The sequence below is a fragment of the Pan paniscus genome, chromosome 11 (genome assembly GCF_029289425.2).
Source record: "Pan paniscus chromosome 11, NHGRI_mPanPan1-v2.0_pri, whole genome shotgun sequence".
In the NCBI taxonomy this organism is placed as follows: domain Eukaryota; kingdom Metazoa; phylum Chordata; class Mammalia; order Primates; family Hominidae; genus Pan; species Pan paniscus.
In genome coordinates, this window is record NC_073260.2 from 109,906,281 (window position 1) to 109,925,125 (window position 18,845).

Sequence of the window (18,845 nt, forward strand, 5' to 3'; positions counted from 1 at the left end):
TATTTTGGAAAGAGATTTTCAGTGTCTATCAATATAAGATCTGTTGCCTTCTCACTTTTGTTCTATGATTGATTCCATGTTTATGTGAACTTCAGATCCCTGATAAAAGACATAGCTGGTCTTTTGTTGGAAATGGGTGCTTAAAGAACCATTCATTTCAAATGAGGAAAGTAGTTCTGACTTAGAAGGAAGACAGAGCTAAGATTAACAGGACATTTCCCTCTTTTGATTGAAAACAAAACTAAAAATAAGGAATCATGCTATTTCTGTTCATGTCCAATTAGTTGAGTGCTGCAAATTTATATTAAGTTGACCATTTTGTACAATATGTGCTGCTAAGTGCTATGGAAAAATTTAAAGTTAAATGAGCTACTGTTCATATACTAATCAGAGGTGCTAAGAAGTGAAATGAAAGTCTTTCTTAGAATTAATATAAATTAGTAATAGATAAAGCAGGCAAATCTCTAATTGTGAAAAACTTGCCTGGGTAGTGTTTTTAATTTTTTAGTTTTTGATTGATATATAATAATTGTACATATTTATGGGGTACAATGTGATGCTTCAATATTTGTATACATAATGTAGTGATCAAATCAGTAATTAACTTATCCATCACCTCAAACGTTTTTCATTTATTTGTGGTGAGAACATCCGAAATCCTCTCTTCAGGCTATTCTGAGATGTACAGTACTTTGTTGACTGTAATCACACTGCTGTGCAATAGAACACCACAATTTCTTATTCCTTTCTAATTGTAACTTTGTACCCATCGACCATCCTCTTCCCCATCCTTCACTTCTTTCTACCCTCCCCAGTCTCTGCTAACTACTGTTCTATTCATACTTCTGTGAGATCACCTTTTTTAAGATTCTGCATATGAGTGAGAACAGTCAGTATTTGTCTTTCTTTAACTGGCTTATTTCGTTTATCCATGTGATCACAAATGATCGTACTTCATTCTTTTTTTGGCCGATTAGTATTCCATTGTGTATATATACCATATTTGCTTTATTCATCTGCTGTTAGACACAGGTTGATTCCATATCTTGGCTATTATGAAGAGTGCTGCAATAAACATGGGACTCTGACATACTGATTTTATTCCTTTGAATATACAGTTGTCCCTCACTCTCCATGGGGGATTGATTTCTGGACCCCACAGGGATATCAGAATCCATTGAGGCTCCTGTTCCTTATGTAAAATGGTGTAGTATTTGAACATAACTTATGGACATCTTCCCTTATACTATAAATCATCTTCTAGATTATTTATAATACCCGATACAACGTAAATACTATGTAAATAGTTGTTAAACTATATTATTTTTATTCATATTATTATTTATTTTTTTAAATAGTTTTTCTTAAAGTATTTTCGATCCATGGTTGATTGAATCACAGCTATAGAACCGACAAATATGGAGGGCTGACAGTGTACCCAGTGCTGTGATTGCTGGATCATATAGTAGTTTTGTTTTTAACTTTTTGAGGTGCCTCCATACTGTTTTTTATAATGACTGCATGGATTTACATTTTCCCCAACAAGAGTAAAGGTTCTTCCCCAGACTGTGTAAGGGTTCCCTTTTCTCCACATCCTTGCCAACATTTACCTTTTGTATTTTTGATAATACCCTGGGATAATTCTGATTGGGATGACATGATTTCCCATTGTGGTTTTTGATTTACGTTTCTCTGATGGCTAGTGGTGTTGAACATTTCTTCATATACCTGTTGGTCATTTGTATAATCTTTTCTCTGTTTTAGAATCAGATTTTTTTTGTTTTCTTTTTTTTTTTTTCTGTTGAGTTGTTTGTGTTCCTTATGTATTCTGGGTATTAACCCCTTGTCAGATGTATAGTTGCAGAGATTTTCTTCCATTCTTTAGGTTGTTTCTTCAATGTATTTTTTTTTTTTAAGAGACAGGATTTCACTCTATCACCTAAGCTGGAGTGCAGTGGCATGATCATAGCTCACTGCAGCCTTGAACTTCTGGGCTCAAGCAAACCTCCCACCTAAGTCCCCCAAGTAGTGAGGACTACAGGCACATGCCACCATGCCATGCCTGCTAATTTTTTAACGGTTTTGTTTTGTTTTGTTTTGTTTTTGTAGAGACAGGCTCTCACTATATTGGCTGCACTGGTCTTGAACTCCTGGCCTCAAGCAATCCACCTGCCTTGGCCTCCCAAAGTCCTGTAATTACTGGCGTGAGCCACCGCACCCAGCCATTCACTATGTTGTTTCCTTTGCTATGCAGAGCTTTTTTGTTTGATGTAATCTCATTTGTCTATTTTTGTTTTTGTTGCCTTTGTTTTTTATGTCTTACCTAAAAAATCCTTATCCAGGCAATGTCATAAAGCATTTCCTCTATGTTTTCTTCCAGTAGTTTCATAGGATCAGGTCTTAACATTGAAGTTTTTGATCCATTTTGAGTAGATTGTGTGTGTAGAACAGTGTTTTAAACTCTAGATTAAATCACCATAGAGTCATTAGGTAACTATGTGTAGCAGACTTGGAAGCATCAACAAGACCTATAATAATAAAGAATGCAGGGGATAATTGAGGTTAGATTGAACTGTCTTCAAGGAGTCTAATGAAAAGAATTTTCTTACTTTCCTCAGGTCTGCAGTTTGGCAGGTCTAGAAACTCCATTTTGAAATTGTTTGCAGGGTTAAACAGGTCCAGAGGCAATGGCTCTTACTTCCAGACTCAAAAGAGATAGTCATATAACAGATTGTTTATTCCTTTATGTGCGATTGTCAGGTGTGCCAAAGGACTCTTCAGCACATTCTTTCTCCTGTATGACAACATATGTGGCAAAGTGTTGCTTGGTGAGAATGAACTCAAAACAGGATGAGTTAGTTGGATGGATTGTATCATCAAGCGCTCTATGCCAAGAGGACTGGGTTCTCAGGTCTGTTAACCAGGAAACCTCTGGTGATAAATTCTTGCTCTTTATCCCACCCCCCTGCAACCTCTCATTTTCCTAACATCAAGCCAAGAGATATCTCTTTCTCCTTTTCTCTTAGGAACTTCCCCGCCCCCCGCCCCCCCATTCCAGGTATAATTTTACTACTTAGGATACAGTTGTAATAGTCAACATAATTTTTTAGACTAGACCTGAAAAATAATTTCTTATGTAAGATCACCCATCAGAAGATAAAATATTAGATAAAATAGGTAGGGCCTATATTTCTGTATGTCTTGCGGTTTCTAGTTCATTATTTTTAAGAACATCCAGTTTTTAAAATAGTAAATCATCCTCATATATCTCTTGGTCATGTAGACTGAGGAAAGTCTTAGATATTTTGATCATTAGACTGTAATCGAGGTGTAAATGTTTATAAATAAAAGTGTTCCGGTAGACGACACATAGTAAAAACTTGTTTGTTATCATTCCTGGACAAATGAATTTCTCTGGATAGCTGAGTTTTACATATAACTGAGAACTTATATTTTGTATTTAAACTCCTTGAGGATAATAGTTATCTTATTGGTCCTTTCATGATGAGCACTAACTGTGTTGAGTCTTTAGTATTGAATGAAGTTATCTGCACCAAAATATTTTTTAGTGGTTTTTTTTAATTCCAAAAGTATATTAAACTTAATTTGACACTTGAGGATAACTTGTGGTTTTTCATATTCTTCATAGTAGTAACCCCTGTCCTCTTCTAGTTTGCTGTTTCTGTCCTGCTAGTGAATGTGATAACCTAATTTGTATTGCTCTGGGTGTGTTATATGTAAGCACCAGTGCAAAAACTTGATGACGTGTTTGGTTGCTAAAATACAAATTGTACTTATGACAGTATTCTGGATAACAGAGTTACAGACAGACGAGCATTTGCCATTTCTAGAGGAAAAAAAAATAGCCTATTTTGGCCAGCCTCACAAATCCTACTCATAAAGTAATGGTAAGCATCACATTGTTTGAAAGAATAACCATGCTTATGATGATTTAATAGATAGTATTTTAGTTATTTCCCAAAACAGATTCAAGAGAGGTATCAAAAACACTTGAAAATAAAAGCTTTTTCTGTATGAAATCTAAATCTGAAATCTTTAAAGTTGATTTTTTTAATGCCACAAATAAATCCTTCAGGATTATAAACAAGTTGTAATTTCTCCATAGTAAAAATTGCCCTTAATCTTAGCTGGTGAGAGTAGTCTGACCTTTCATTTGCCTTATATACCATGGAATGGTTTATAGTTTTTAAGTGTTGTCCACATCTGTGATCTTAGGCCATTCATATACCTTTCCTAATAGCTATTCTATTTCAGCTTTCTCGTTGACTTCTATCTCATCTTTTTCTTTGTACTTTTGCGTAAGTTGTTTTAATTGCTTTGGAACAACGTGTTACTATCAAAACTCTAAGAAACCATTAAAATGACTTACTTCCTTTACAGATGTGGAACCTGAAGCCCAAATTTCCTCTAAGACCCTAATCAGTGTTCTCATATGTTTGTAGACTGTGTTTTCATAAAGTAAGACATTTTGAGGAAATTGCAACGGAGCAGAGAAAGGTTAATTATTAATAGAATTGTCACTGGATACCATTAATTACAAAGCTTGATAGGAAAACTAATGAATATAGAATATGTAGCTAATCTATAACTTTTTAAAAATTCCTGGAAAATGTGTAAATGAAACTCTGTTATTGGTTATTAGTTATCTTAAAAATAGATCCATTTTCTCTGATTTTCTCTTATATAGGGTAACTGTAGTTATGCAACTATTCATAATGAGAATTTAATATTATGAGCTATTAACATCTCTAAAGAGTTGTTTTTGAGTGAAGGTGCTGTTTATTAGCATCATTGGAAAAGTTTTACAGCCAAATAAGTTCTTGGGATTTTACCTGTAGCTGCAAGAGTTTGCATGAATAGTACTGCTTATTAAGTCCACCTATGTATAAACAAAGTGTTAAGGTAAAGTAAGGGATAAAAAGAGGAAAACTTCTCCAGCTTTTGGTGTATTTGAATGAATGTACTCTTTTGCACTGTTTCAAAATATATTTAAAATACAAATAAATATCTAAAAATAAGATTGTGTAATTTGTGTTTTGATTATTTGGCTATTGCTTACAACAATTTGCCAGTCTAATGATAAGTCTTCTGATAACACAAACCAGCATTTCTGGAAGCAATCTTCTGTTTGTTGAAATTTTTTTTTTTACATATTTGTGTTAGAGCCTTACAGAAAGCATACAATTAGGGAATTGTATTATCAAAAAAGTTATTTTTTCTGCTAAGAAAGAACTCCGGTCAGTTTAGTTTTCAGAATAATAGATGTTGTAATATGGCAAATTCATAGATTGCCTTGTTGAGTTTTGTTGTTGTTTACAGAAACCCAGAACCAGTAGCACCCTGACTCTTAGGCAGTTTTCTGTTCATTAGTTTCTTTCATATGTCATTTTAGTATTTATTTTTTAATGCATATTCACTGACAGTTAAATTGAAAGTAGATTGTAGACTTTCAAAGGAATTGTCAAGAAAGCAAGTGTAATAAAAGGTTATATTTTAATGAAGTGATACTGTCATAATTTTTGTGAGGTTTTTGTATTTGAATAGGGTTTTTTTTTGCATAGTATAATGTTGATTTTGTTTTTCCAAGGGGATTCCAGTAATGTATGAAAGATAATTTAAAATTCATAATACTCATATATAAACTGTTTAAATCTTTAGAATATTTTTGGAATACGATTAAAAACATGATAGAGTGGATACAGAATAAAGACTTAATAACTTTCTTACATCTGAATATAATTTTTTATTTTTAATAGGATACAACATCTATTGAAAAGATGTCAAACTGTTGTGAAGATATGTAAGTATAAAACTGAAGTGTATAGTATTATTTAAAATTGGAAAGAACCGGACATGTTTGAGAAATATGTGCATATGGTAGAAAGATAATATAAATGATGGCTTTTTCTTGGTGCATTGTCTGAGGCCTGTGCTAGGCAAGCCTACCCCAGTCTTACAGTAGGGGTTTTCCAGCCATGGTAGTTTTCACACTAAAATGCTGATCATTCTTGTGCCTTGTCTAACTAAAGTAAGTTAAATTATTTGTCCTGAAAGTACATCAAAAGAGATTTGCTACTGTGTTGTTGACACACATTCTGTTAATCCTGAGATTTTCCTGTGCTTCAAAAGTTGCGCTCGGTTGATTGACGACACAGATACAATATCTGCTATCCAGAGTTAAAACTCAGCTGCATGCCATAATGAAAGAAAAGCTGTATTTATGATGCTGGGACACAATTCATCAGAGTCCAGTAATGGATCCCCAGCCAACCTGTATTGTTTTAGCTGACTGAAGTGCACCATGGGAGTGCTGTCTTTCACTAATAATGCTGTCTTCTGTAGATCGAGGCCCCGAAAGCCATGGCAGCAGACCTTCTCAGAAGTTTTTGGCACTCGTTGGAAGATCCTGTGGTTCATTCCTTTCAGGCAGAGGCAACCACTGCGAGTTCCCTACCACTTTGCCAATCATGTCTAAACAGATGGATGGTGGGCACAGATGGGTCCTCCATGCTGGAAATGCGTTACAGGTTTTATGATAATAGAACTATGACAGTCTTCAAGTCATTTAAAATCCACCCACCAATCTTAGGCATCATAATGTGCCCCAGGCTTTATTTTAATAGTGATCTTGATCCTGTTGTGGGACTAATACAAGATCTATATTTAAGTTTTAAAGCATGTTTACTTTCAAATTAGCTTTCCACAGGGATTTCTTGAAATGCTTTTGTTATTAAACTCAAAAGGCAGTGATTAGGATGAAATAATTGTACATAATTTATTTTAGTACTGACGGTGTTACAGATTCTAATTTATGGTAAATTTCAGATGTTTATTTAAAATTTTCACTTTTAAACAGTAACCAAATCTAAATTTAATTATTCAGGTTTTACAAAAGTTGATACACCTTCTTATAGTATAGGTAAATTTTCTTTTTCAAATCCAATTTAAAATAACCTTTCCTTTTAAATGTGCTGCAATGTTTTTAAAAATGCAGCAGCATAGGAGTGAACAACAGCAACACAAAACGGGCATTGGTTTCTTAGGAGTGGCTTGCTTACGTTTTCTTCTTTTTTCTTCACCAAAACCAACGTAAAAGTACCACTGAAGTAAAACACCAACTACCTACCTTACTATAAAGGAAATGTTAAATTTTTTTTCACAATAGTTTTTTCAATTTTCGCTATTACTGTTGTAATTATTGATTGTGATTAAAATATTTGCTCCCGGGAGAACTCCTGACCAGTGGGCATGTATTCCTATTTTATCCTAAGATTTTAATGAGCAAAAAGGGGAGAGAATTTGCAATAACTTCACAATTACCTTTTCTAGTGCAGTTATATTAGAATGCATATGTTTTTAAAATGCTGGTATAACTAGATAGTATACAATGTACAGTATAAAGAGGAATATTGTGCTTTTGAAAAGAGTATACTTTTTACTTTTATTTATGTACTAGTAGATGTAAAATTTCACATTGAAGGTTTATATATATTGGCAACTCATATAGAAATTTTATTTATAGGAAGCTACTACTAAAAAAAGTCACTAACTTTGTGTACCTATAATCCCTAAATTAAAATTAAATTTTAATTGGCTGGCTGTAATTTGCATTGAGAGACCTTTTACTAGTAGCTAGTGTTAGGAAGTGAACCTAAAATAAGAAAATATAATGATCTGTGTTTATCATTAGCCTTGTACAAATGTAAATTACTAATAGTGATGTTCCCTTGCAAGGCATAGAACATTTGTATGAAAAGACATTTAGTATGCTTTGAAAAAAACTCAGCTTTTAGTTTTTTTCCATTAGAATACTGCAAAACCCATATATCTTTTTAAAAAATTTATGTACTCACAGTCTTTCCCTTGAAGAGAAGATTGAAAAAGTCTACTGTTCATAAACCATGCTAACATTTTCCTTTTAGCTAGTTTTGAAAGTAAGGAACAATACCTGGGAAATAATTAAACAGAAGGTTACCATTGTCAGCCAGTTGGCTATACCGTGGTTAGTTCTTTCAGAAATTGTAAATATCTTGTAGCATATTCTGAAATAATAGAGTAAGTTCTTCTCAGAGATGTTAATATCATGTTTTTCATGTTCTAATTAGAATACTTTATTACTTACAAACTCAGAAATACGAACAGAAATACAGCAGACGAACATATTTATTGGTACTGAAAAGAGACATAGTAAATTAAATAGAAGAAATATATTTATAAAGCTTAGTGAAACACAAAATTAGAATGTTCATGTCAGGCACATGAGTTTGGATTTTGTGCAAGCTAATTTGGCCACATTTGGCCTGGTGACAGAACTGTTCATAAGGAAGTAATATATAGATAAGGTAGGTAGATATCAGTTGAATGCCTTATATTGTATACATTCCTTTCAAATAAAGACCTTGAGAAAACAGCAGAGCCAAGTGAAGATCACCTAAAGAACTTTGTGGCTAATTTATACTTCATGTAGTAGCAGTGGGTACTGGGCAGGGTTTCTTTCCCACTCTGATGATTTGTGCTCTTATTTTTCCTAGATTTACCTCTTCTAGGGCATATTCTTTTCCCTCTTCCTCTTTACCTTTCCTGGTCCTGATCCCTCTGTACTCAGTTCCCCTAAACTATTGGACTACAAACTAATATACTAGAAAAGCATACACTTATTTTATTTGAATGCAGAAAGGCTATCTATCAGTATATATACATAAGAATGTATATTACAGTATATCTATATATATTTACACTGTAACTTTCAGTATTCCCCAATTAGCGTACCTAACCCTCCTGTGGGTTTTGTTAATTCTTATTAGACTACTAGAGAAAAACCAACTGGCAGTTTGCTAAGCATATCTACTGGTGTTGTTTCTGCGCCCTCTTTTGGCTAATTGATGTAATTATACTGGCTCTAAAGATTTACTGCCCCATAAGTAAATAGTATAGCCACATTCTGAACATATCAAAAGTACAAACTTAGGAGGAGTGTATGTACAAAAATGTAAAATTTTATGAAAATGAACATGTTTTTATGATGTTATTTCTAGTTCATAAGAATGTGATGACTGCTTTGCTTCATTTATGTACGTTCCCATTATATTCTTGCTGTCAATCACAAATTTATATCAGATTAGGATAAACTAAGCCATTTTATGTATCTTATTTTAAACCTTATTTTGGCAGAGTAATTCCTTAGAATTGGAAAAGCTGTTACTTTGAAATTACCAATTTATTACAAAACATAGAAATGTATTGTAGCTACAAAGGCAACCAAGCATTTTCTGTGTTTTAATGAATATCTAAAAAACTACATTTAGTTTATTTTACTCAGTTTTGAAATGATTTTTTTACTGGCTCTATTGCCTTAAAATAACTAAGAGATTAATGATTCTTTGTATAATTTTCCTTTTCTTTGTTCTTTTTTTTACATTTCGCAGAGTTATATCTATAGTTTTAGTAACAATTTCTTATGTATTCTGGATAACTGAAAACAACTAAAGGTGTTGGGCATTAGAAAATAATTGTGAGCAGTAAGATTACTGATGTAATATGTATGTTGGACTGAAGTATTTCTTTATAAACATTCTATTTGATTTTAAGCAAAATGTATGTTAAAGCATGTTTTTACATCAGTAAAGTCATTTGTCGACCTTCTGGAAATGAAAGGTTTTTACCTAGATACTGTAAGTTACACCTCCTTAACAATCATATTTGTCATTGTTGTTTTCTGCAAACAAAAATGTTTATGGGCTTCATGTAGGCTTAAGATTGTAGGCAAAAATGGACTGAGTTCAGGACCCTTCAAGCAGTAGGCATTCAGTTACAGAGCAGTTGGTACTTTGTAACCCAGACTTACAGTTTAAAAATATCAAGTTAGCTGATGTTTCATTATAATAAAAATACTATTTTGCTTAAGAGTTGTATTACAAATATTTGTGCTTAACATTAGAAATAGCTGTTTTAAATTGTAGTTAACATATTAACTTTTTCAGAAAAAAAGCATAGTTTATTTTTAATAATGAAATAGAGAACATAATACGTAATGTTCAGTATAACAGCTGAGTTAAAACATCTGCCAGGATTAACATCAGTGCATTTTTGCCAACGCATAGAGGCATTTTTCTCTAAGTATGATGGCTAATGATAACTATTCTTTGTTACACATTCAGGTCACTCCCATGCAAGTAACTAGTTGGTGATATGTTTCACTCCAAAGGGTGTATTAATTCTGAATGCTAATCATGAAGACTTAAGTTAGGACAACACTTCAAACCAGGAAGTGTGAACTGATTTAGATTATAGCCACACAATTTTCTGTGTGTTAGATCATGGGGTAGTTTGAGTGTTTTCACATGTATTGCTATAAAATCACAATGTACCAAGCTCTGGTTTAATATGCCATTAATACTAATTAATAGAGCTGCTAGTCTCTCTCTGGACTTTTCTCTAGTCTCTGCTTCTCTTGCACTTCCTGTATCAATAGATTACTTAGCTCAAGTTTACCAGGTTTAATAACCTATACTCACTTTATTGAATAAGTTTCTGACATGACCTCTAATATACATAGATATATCTAGAATTTATTTGATAAAATTCACACATACAAACATTGAGTAGTTTGCTAATAGATACAAATATTAGATTTTCACACAACTCTACTACTGCTTTAAAAAATACAAGTATTGGTAAGTGTAGCAAATAAGCCATGTACATTTAATGTGTTCTACTTGCTAGTATTAACTGTATGATTAATGAATGTGTTATTTAATGCCCAAGTTTGTTAACTTTTATTCTAGAAATCATCCTCTGAATTTATTATAAATCACAAATTTGATTGTGCTCTATATTTAGTCATTCTCAGTTGAATTCTACAATATTCCACAGTACAATGTAAGAAAGTATTAGAACCAACTTGCTTGAACTATTTTGAACCAGTGTTGTAATTCTATATGTTAATCAGTATTTAGCATTTCTGCTACTTTTGAGATGATGATGGTTTAACTTCAGGAAAGTGACTTTTCTGACTTCTTTTATTATCATTGTGCAATTTTTAACAACAAAACTCACTATATCTTTGTCAGTTCTTCAGATGTTACAATACTGCCTGCTAATTTGAAACAGAAATAACAATGGTATTTAAAAAGTCATTGATATTACTGATACTTTCCATTATCATTATATTTTTTACTATTATTATGTTCTTTTTGCCTTGTCCACCCTAGAGAATAGGTACAAATGAGTAGTGAGTATCCAAAAACTTACTAAGATGGAAAGAAGGCTAGATGGTGCATGAATAATCAGCATCTCAGCAACAGAGTTGACTGGAGCCAGTTTCTGACATCAGAGAATCTCTTTGCTGTAATCATTTTAGCCTTATCTCTTATTTATACCATTTTTATGGGAAGAGTTGTTAGTGCATATAAGCATTTAGTTTGAATTATTTAACTTAAAGAATTTATATTGCGGTTTCTCTTCAGTTGGTCAGATGCCTTTTATAAATATTTTAGTTTTAAATATAATTGTGTAGAGTATGATAATGTGAAGTGTTAAAAATAATGTGGAAAACTCAGCTATTTAATGCAGAGGAGAAATGAATAGGTTGACCAAAGTTTGAAAAAACTGGCACCTTTTCTAGAAATCTCTTATTGCAAAGAAAAGATACTGGGTGTATAGAAAATTTTGTCACCAGAGGAAAAATAAACAATATATAAGGGTGGCTTTCATTTTTAACATTTGGGATATTTTGGAGTTCTTGATACCTCGAAGGTCTCCATTTCTATTGGTATTTTGAATATCTGTAACATGTAATGTCGTTCTTATAACAGTTCAACACTGATTTTTTTGGTATCGATAGCTTTATGTATAAACAAAGATGCGGACAAAATAGCTTAACAGAAGTTGTGGGCTTTTTTGTGGCTTTGCCTGCCTGTTTGACTAAATACAGGGTTTAATTGTTTGCAGGCTATTAACTAAAGGGAAAGCTTACCTGCGTATTGCAAGCTATATATTCTTGCCAGTATACATTGGATGATATTTTAACCTACTGGTGCCTGAAGTTAGTGTTTTATAACCTCAACAACTATAAAACATCCTGGTGCTATTCACTTTAGCATTGAGTGACATTTTTAATTCCTGTACCAAAGAGTTAATTTTCTTTTTGGTTGACTGAGTTTTCTTCTCACATCGTTGTGTATTTATAAAGTAGAATTTAATGTTACTAAGAACAGTTTGATTAACAGATCTTATTTTTTGCATGCTGCTGTGGCAATTTAATGGATTTTAAATGTTTCTCATTTGGATTTTTTTTTAGGTAGGCTTGTATGGATTTTAATTTTGTATTTTAATATAGCTTGGCTACTTTAAAAGGTAGTTTGATAGGCTGAAATTACAAAAGATAATTGAAGCACTTTTCACAAGTTGTTTTATTTCTGCAACAATGAATAAAAAAGGTAAGAACTCTAATTTATATAAATGAACTATATAGCTTATTGGGCACTTTAGTGAATACTGAAACAAAATACTAAAATGAAGAGTTAAGGTTCATTCTCATTACAAATCAAGAGTTCAGCGTGTGTGTGTGTGTGTGTGTGTGTGTGTGTGTGTGTAATCTTTAGTGGCTTTAAAGAATAATATTGCCATTTGTCTGCTTTGCAAATAAAGATAACAGAACACCTTTAAAATATATGTATGTGTACATATGTGTGTGTAGATATATATAGAGAGAGATACGGAGAGACAGACAGACAGAGAGAGAGACAGAGAGAGAGATGCTTTCCCAAGAGGAAATGCATATGTACCTTGATTTAAGCAAAACTGATAACAGAAAATTGAACTTAATGAAAGAAAAAAGTCTGGATATGGTTACTCACTTTACCTAGAGTAAGATTTTTAAAACTAATTTTGCTTAGTAGTTAATTTTACAAAAATGAAGAAAAACACCCTTTAAGTGTACTCGTAATTTAAAACACCTTTGAAATGTAATTGTCCAAATGTAATGCTGCTATGTATATTATTTGGGTTCCAGATTTTTCCCTTTAAAATTCTCAAAACACTCAGTGTCCTTACAACTGCAGCTAAAATGGTTAATCATTCTGGCAAGAAGGTGACAGTGTGTATATTGGAAAGGCAGACATTCACATTTGAAAATATTTTGCATTATTGTTAGCTAAAATCAACCTCTCCTTGAATGTAGATACAATATATGGTTTTGCAGTCAATTCTGAATGGAAAAAAAGAATCAAGTCTGAAATTTATGTGAAATGTGGCTTCAGATCATTTGAACGATATGTAGAAATCTAGATGAACATATCATTAGAGGTGAAAGCAAAATTTGAAAGCCTAATGAGATGAAGCAACATTATCTCTCTCTAATCTGCCAACAATATTCCCTAGATTGTGTTGCCACTGTATTGATTCTGAGTAATTTGGCTTGTTTATGCGTGATTTAAATGCATGTGGCTGAATGCAGTAATTTTTCAAGTTATTGAGTAGTAGAGAATTCACCACTATTCACTGTCTCCCAGAGATGAACATATAAAAGAAAAAAATTCTACTTCATATATGTAAGAATAAAGCAACTAAATGATACAAAAGTAAAAACTTCCACCAGAATCAGAGATATTCCGACAAGTGAATTGTGAGTCTAACACAGGAGGACAAAGCTAGGCTCTTGCGAGGACAGAGCACACGTGGATCATGCTGTATGAGCTCACTTTGTGTCCCTGGAATTAGCGTTTTTTTGTGTGTGATCTAACTGGCAAGTTTAATGAATAGCCAAAATCTATGTTATTCTTGAGGCTCCTAAAATTATGTGTGAACCCCAAGTTCTGTCTAGTATTATATCCCTAAAATGCTTTTAATAGTGGTATGTTACAAGTGGCATAAGAAGATCCTGTTTTTAAATTTGTCAAGCATTTTATTATTCAGTGCATAATATGTATAGATCTGAGTGCTGTTTTCCTTGCATTGTCTACTATTTTTACCTTGTCTTTCCCTTAAGAGAATTTAAAGAAAATCTTCACCAATATTTCTAGTGTTGATGGTAATTAGGAAAATAGTAGTTGAGAGATATAAGAATAGATTGAGAAGAGTGAGTAAAATGGGTGAAATGACAAGTGGGAACCATGTAGCTGAGATGTATTTGTTTAGATGAAAAGTCTACACTGGTTCTTAATATGAAAATCAAACCATGTATCTACCTTAAGAACAATGTTGTTGTTTTTAATTTATTGTAGCGATTTAGTTTTTTTCACGTAATATTTCTATTTTCTTTGCAGATTGTTTTTAATTTAAATTGTGGAATTTTTACTTCTCAAAATGTATTAAGTACTGTATTTTTTGAAATCTTATTTTTAAATAAATATTTTTTAAAAACGTAGGACTGTTTTTATCCTCTTACCTTTCTTACTTAGGAAAATTAACCCAAATTCTAGATTTCAGCACTACCAATGTAATAGGTCACTTTTAAAAATTTTATACAATGTGGTTAATTATTCATGATTACTAGCCTTAGGATATTGTTCTGCCATAATCACAAAATTCATTAAGTATTCAAAAAGAACTAGGTGTACATACTAGGGTTGAAATTGACAAACGCAGTATTTCTAGTTAGGCATGTTTATCTTAGAGATGACGCAGATGGCTGGATTCAGTCACCCAATTTATTTAACATTTATTGTGGCAGACACTATTTTATAGCAGTATTTTTTCTTGAGGGGAATAATTTACATACAGTAAAATGCAGAAACTTTAAGTTTACACCTAGGCACTATTTTAGATCTGGCAATATTGAATTAAAGCCTGTGCTCCTATGAAGTTGGCCAAAAAAAATCATCAGCTCTGAAAAGACAAATCAATCAGCAGGTCTTAAAGACAGTGAGTTAGTAGAAACTGCCCTGAGATTGAAAGACAGAGGTTTAACTTTATTTTTTAAATTCTTTTAAAAATTTTATTACCAGAAAAGTAATTTTGAAAAATATTCTAGATTAGTAGGTAAATTATTTGATAGATTTGCAAATAAAACTATAAATTTTGCTTTATTGGTAAGTCAAAGCAGGTTTGTCAGAAAGTTTGCCTTCTGATAAACTTTTAAGGATTATAAATCTTTAATCTTGTTTCTTTTGCAATTTCCTTTGTTTTGATTCTAAGTAGCATTTATAATAATATTTTCTTAGTGATGATAAGTTACAACAGTTCTCAAACTTTTTGGTCTCAGGACTCCTTTACATTTATAAAAATTACTGCAGGCCCCAAAGAATTTTTGCTTATGTAAGTTATGTTTATCAGTATTTATTGTAATAGAAAATAAAACTGATTAGGATCTAGGAGAATTTGAAACAAAATGGGACAAAATTTAAATAGTTGCTAATTCATTTAAACATAAACTCATTACATGTTAACATAAATAACATTTTTGTTTAGAGACCCATGATTTTATGTTTCTGCAAAGCTCTCATGTCTGCCTTCATAGAGGAAAGTTGGATCTCATACTGCTTGTGCATTAGACCAATTGAATTGTTATTTTGTTAGAAGTATCTGGAGAAGTCTGATCTTGTGCAGATAATGTAGTTGGAAAAAGGAGGAGTATTCTGATCTTTTCAAGTAACTGGATATTTTCCTCTGGTACTACACTAAAACTCAAGTGATGGTTTCTTAAAGTTTAGTTAGTTGCAATGTGGAGTCAGAAACAATACCAAGGAACTTTTCGTATTCTTAAAATCCACTGGTCTCTTTTTCACTTTGGAAAGTTCTTTTAGCCATACAAAATTAAATTCATTAATATTAACACTGGTCTTGTCAGAAAAGTAAGTACTGGGAAGCGGTTAAGTTTGTGGTGACAGATTACATTTTTCAGAATTCTAATTTTCATGTGAAAGCTTGAATTTTTTTATTGGCAACCACATACTGTCAGTAGTTGTCCTTGAAGTGACAGGTTACCTTCACTTATTTTTGAGAAAATGCTTGCCAAATACCCAAGTCTGAAAAACTGGTTTGTCAGTCATTCCTTCAAGTATAAAATGGTGTTCCATGAAAGAAAGTGGCTAGTTCAGCTTGCAACTCAAACAGTCACACAAGTGCTTTTCTTTAGTAATAATACAGTTAAACTCTGGAATTCACCTGAAGTGCTTTATGTGTACTTCCATTTTGTCAAACAGTATTTAAAATGTGCTCAAGAACAAGCTTTAGTAAAATTAATGGTTTTTGCTGTTTCATCAGTATTAAGTGAAAATGGCTTGTCACCTTTTTTAAGTGATAGTGTGGTTTAATCTAGTTAATTTGGCTTTGTTTGGGGAGGAAACAATTGGGGAAGGTAGAGCAGAGCAACATACATTTGAGACTAGATTCATTGACTCTGATAAGTGAGAAGAAACGTCCACTGCTAAAAATAATTTGAATGTGTATCTTTATATTCCAGCTTTTGAACACTTAAAATATGTATCCTTTACAGATTCACACCTACTTAGCCTTGTTATAAAGAGGCAAAAACTAAAAATACGTGATTCTATTATAAGAGTGCAAAATCATTTGAGAAGTTGCCAGATACTGTAGATGAACAAATGCATACAAATGCTGCTCTAGGCTGACCAATTACCCATATGAGCAGCAATTATATTAGCGTGCAAGGGCAATTGGAAGGAAAATTGGACCTTGTAGACATCCAGCTGAGCAAACAGTGCTGAGGAAGGATAGAGGATATGTGTTAGCTTGAAAAAAAAAATACATCCAAGCTAACTTAAAAAAATATTTGTATCAGTCACAGCACATTCTTTGTATGTCCTCTGGATGACTAGTATTTTCAAATTAGGCCCCTTCTCCAAACAAGAAAGCACCTCTGTTTAAAGATCAAACACAATAAAAATAGCAATGTGTTTTGCATTTTTTAAGAAAGCCAGACTATTGAGGAAATTAGGAACTTGGAATATACAATTCCAAGCACTCAGATACTACTGTAGACACGTATTTGAGTGTGTCTTTAATAGTAAGTTTAATTGTAACATGGTTTGGGTGATATTTATCTTTCTTAGTATTGAAATTTACAACTTTAAAAAATTAGACATGTTCCCTCCTCCCCAAAAGTAGCTACTGGCCATAACTGAATGTTTGAGTACCTAGTACGAGATGGAGATTTTATAGTTCCACATTGAAACTATAGATGCGTAATCCTAGCTGAAGTCAGGACCAACAAGTTAATGAAATTTGTTTTATAACTTGTGTAAGCTTTGTAGCTGTAGAACAGATATCCTCATTATGTTAAACAGGTTCATATTTTAATGGTGTCTAGAAGTAACCAGTATGAAGGGTTTTTGGATGGTCTGCACTTGTAACTTGATGTCTGGCTTTTAGCGAGTTTTTCAATGTTCTAAAGCATTTCAGATATTCTCATCATGGAAAAGTACCCACAATGTGGAAAATACTGATCCAGTCAGTGCACGATACTGTGCTGTGAAGTGCTCTAATTTTTGTCATTTATTTTTCATGTACATTTTTTACATTTGAAAGTCTCCAATAATTTGGGTAATCGCTGTGGTAGGAACCTTCTAAGAAGGTCTTCAGTGATCCTCACTTTTTGGTATTCAAAGCCTTGTAGAGTCTTCTTTTTCCTCCTCAGAGGTGAACACTGTTTTAAACATGGTATGTAGCATACTGATACATGTTTTTATACTTTATGTAAATATGAAAAATTGATCAGCTTTTAAAATTTACATAACCCTCCCACAACAGCCCTGATCTCTTGTCCTTACTTCCCCCCCGCCCCCAGCCCATAGCACTTATCACCATCTAGAACAAAATGGAAAAAATTCCCGTTACCAAAATCTTCACTCCCACCCTCCTCCCCAAAAGTAGCTACTGGCCATAATTTGGTGTGCATCATTCCACTCCCCTTTCTTCACATTATCATATGTGTTATATATGATATTCCTATCATATAATGATATATGATATTCCTATCATATAATGATATATGATATTCCTATCATATAATGATATATGATATTCCTATCATATAATGATATATGATATTCCTATCATATAATGATATATGATATTCCTATCATATAATGATATATGATATTCCTATCATATAATGATATATGATATTCCTATCATATAATGATATATGATATTCCTATCATATAATGATATATGATATTCCTATCATATAATGATATATGATATTCCTATCATATAATGATATATGATATTCCTATCATATAATGATATATGATATTCCTATCATATAATGATATATGATATTCCTATCATATAATGATATATGATATTCCTATCATATAATGATATATGATATTCCTATCATATAATGATATATGATATTCCTATCATATAATGATATATGATATTCCTATCATATAATGATATATGATATTCCTATCATATAATGATATATGATATTCCTATCATATAATGATATATGATATTCCTATCATATAATGATATATGATATTCCTATCATATAATGATATATGATATTCCTATCATATAATGATATATGATATTCCTATCATATAATGATATATGATATTCCTATCATATGATATATGATATTCCTATCATATAATGATATATGATATTCCTATCATATAATGATATATGATATTCCTATCATATAATGATATATGATATTCCTATCATATAATGATATATGATATTCCTATCATATAATGATATATGATATTCCTATCATATAATGATATATGATATTCCTATCATATAATGATATATGATATTCCTATCATATAATGATATATGATATTCCTATCATATAATGATATATGATATTCCTATCATATAATGATATATGATATTCCTATCATATA

General features: G+C 32.0%; 1 protein-coding gene across 13 annotated transcripts in view; it reads left to right on the forward strand.

The window, feature by feature from the left end:
• ZDHHC21 (zinc finger DHHC-type palmitoyltransferase 21) overlaps positions 1 to 18,845 on the forward strand; it is a 142,120-nt gene that overhangs the window by 61,794 nt on the left and 61,481 nt on the right. For 8 of the 13 annotated variants that reach the window (XM_063594015.1, XM_034967188.3, XM_014346118.5 and 5 more), the window contains 2 exons: positions 5,778 to 5,821; positions 6,364 to 14,386. The exons of 3 other annotated variants lie outside the window; for them this stretch is intronic. In XM_063594015.1, the coding sequence (XP_063450085.1) occupies positions 5,778 to 5,821; positions 6,364 to 6,496 (177 nt within the window). In that variant the 3' untranslated portion in view covers positions 6,497 to 14,386. Of the gene's footprint in view, positions 1 to 2,760; positions 2,912 to 5,777; positions 5,822 to 6,363; positions 14,387 to 18,845 lie in introns of those variants that run through there. 2 more of the 13 variants (XR_010109065.1, XR_001338455.5) reach the window with 1 other exon arrangement.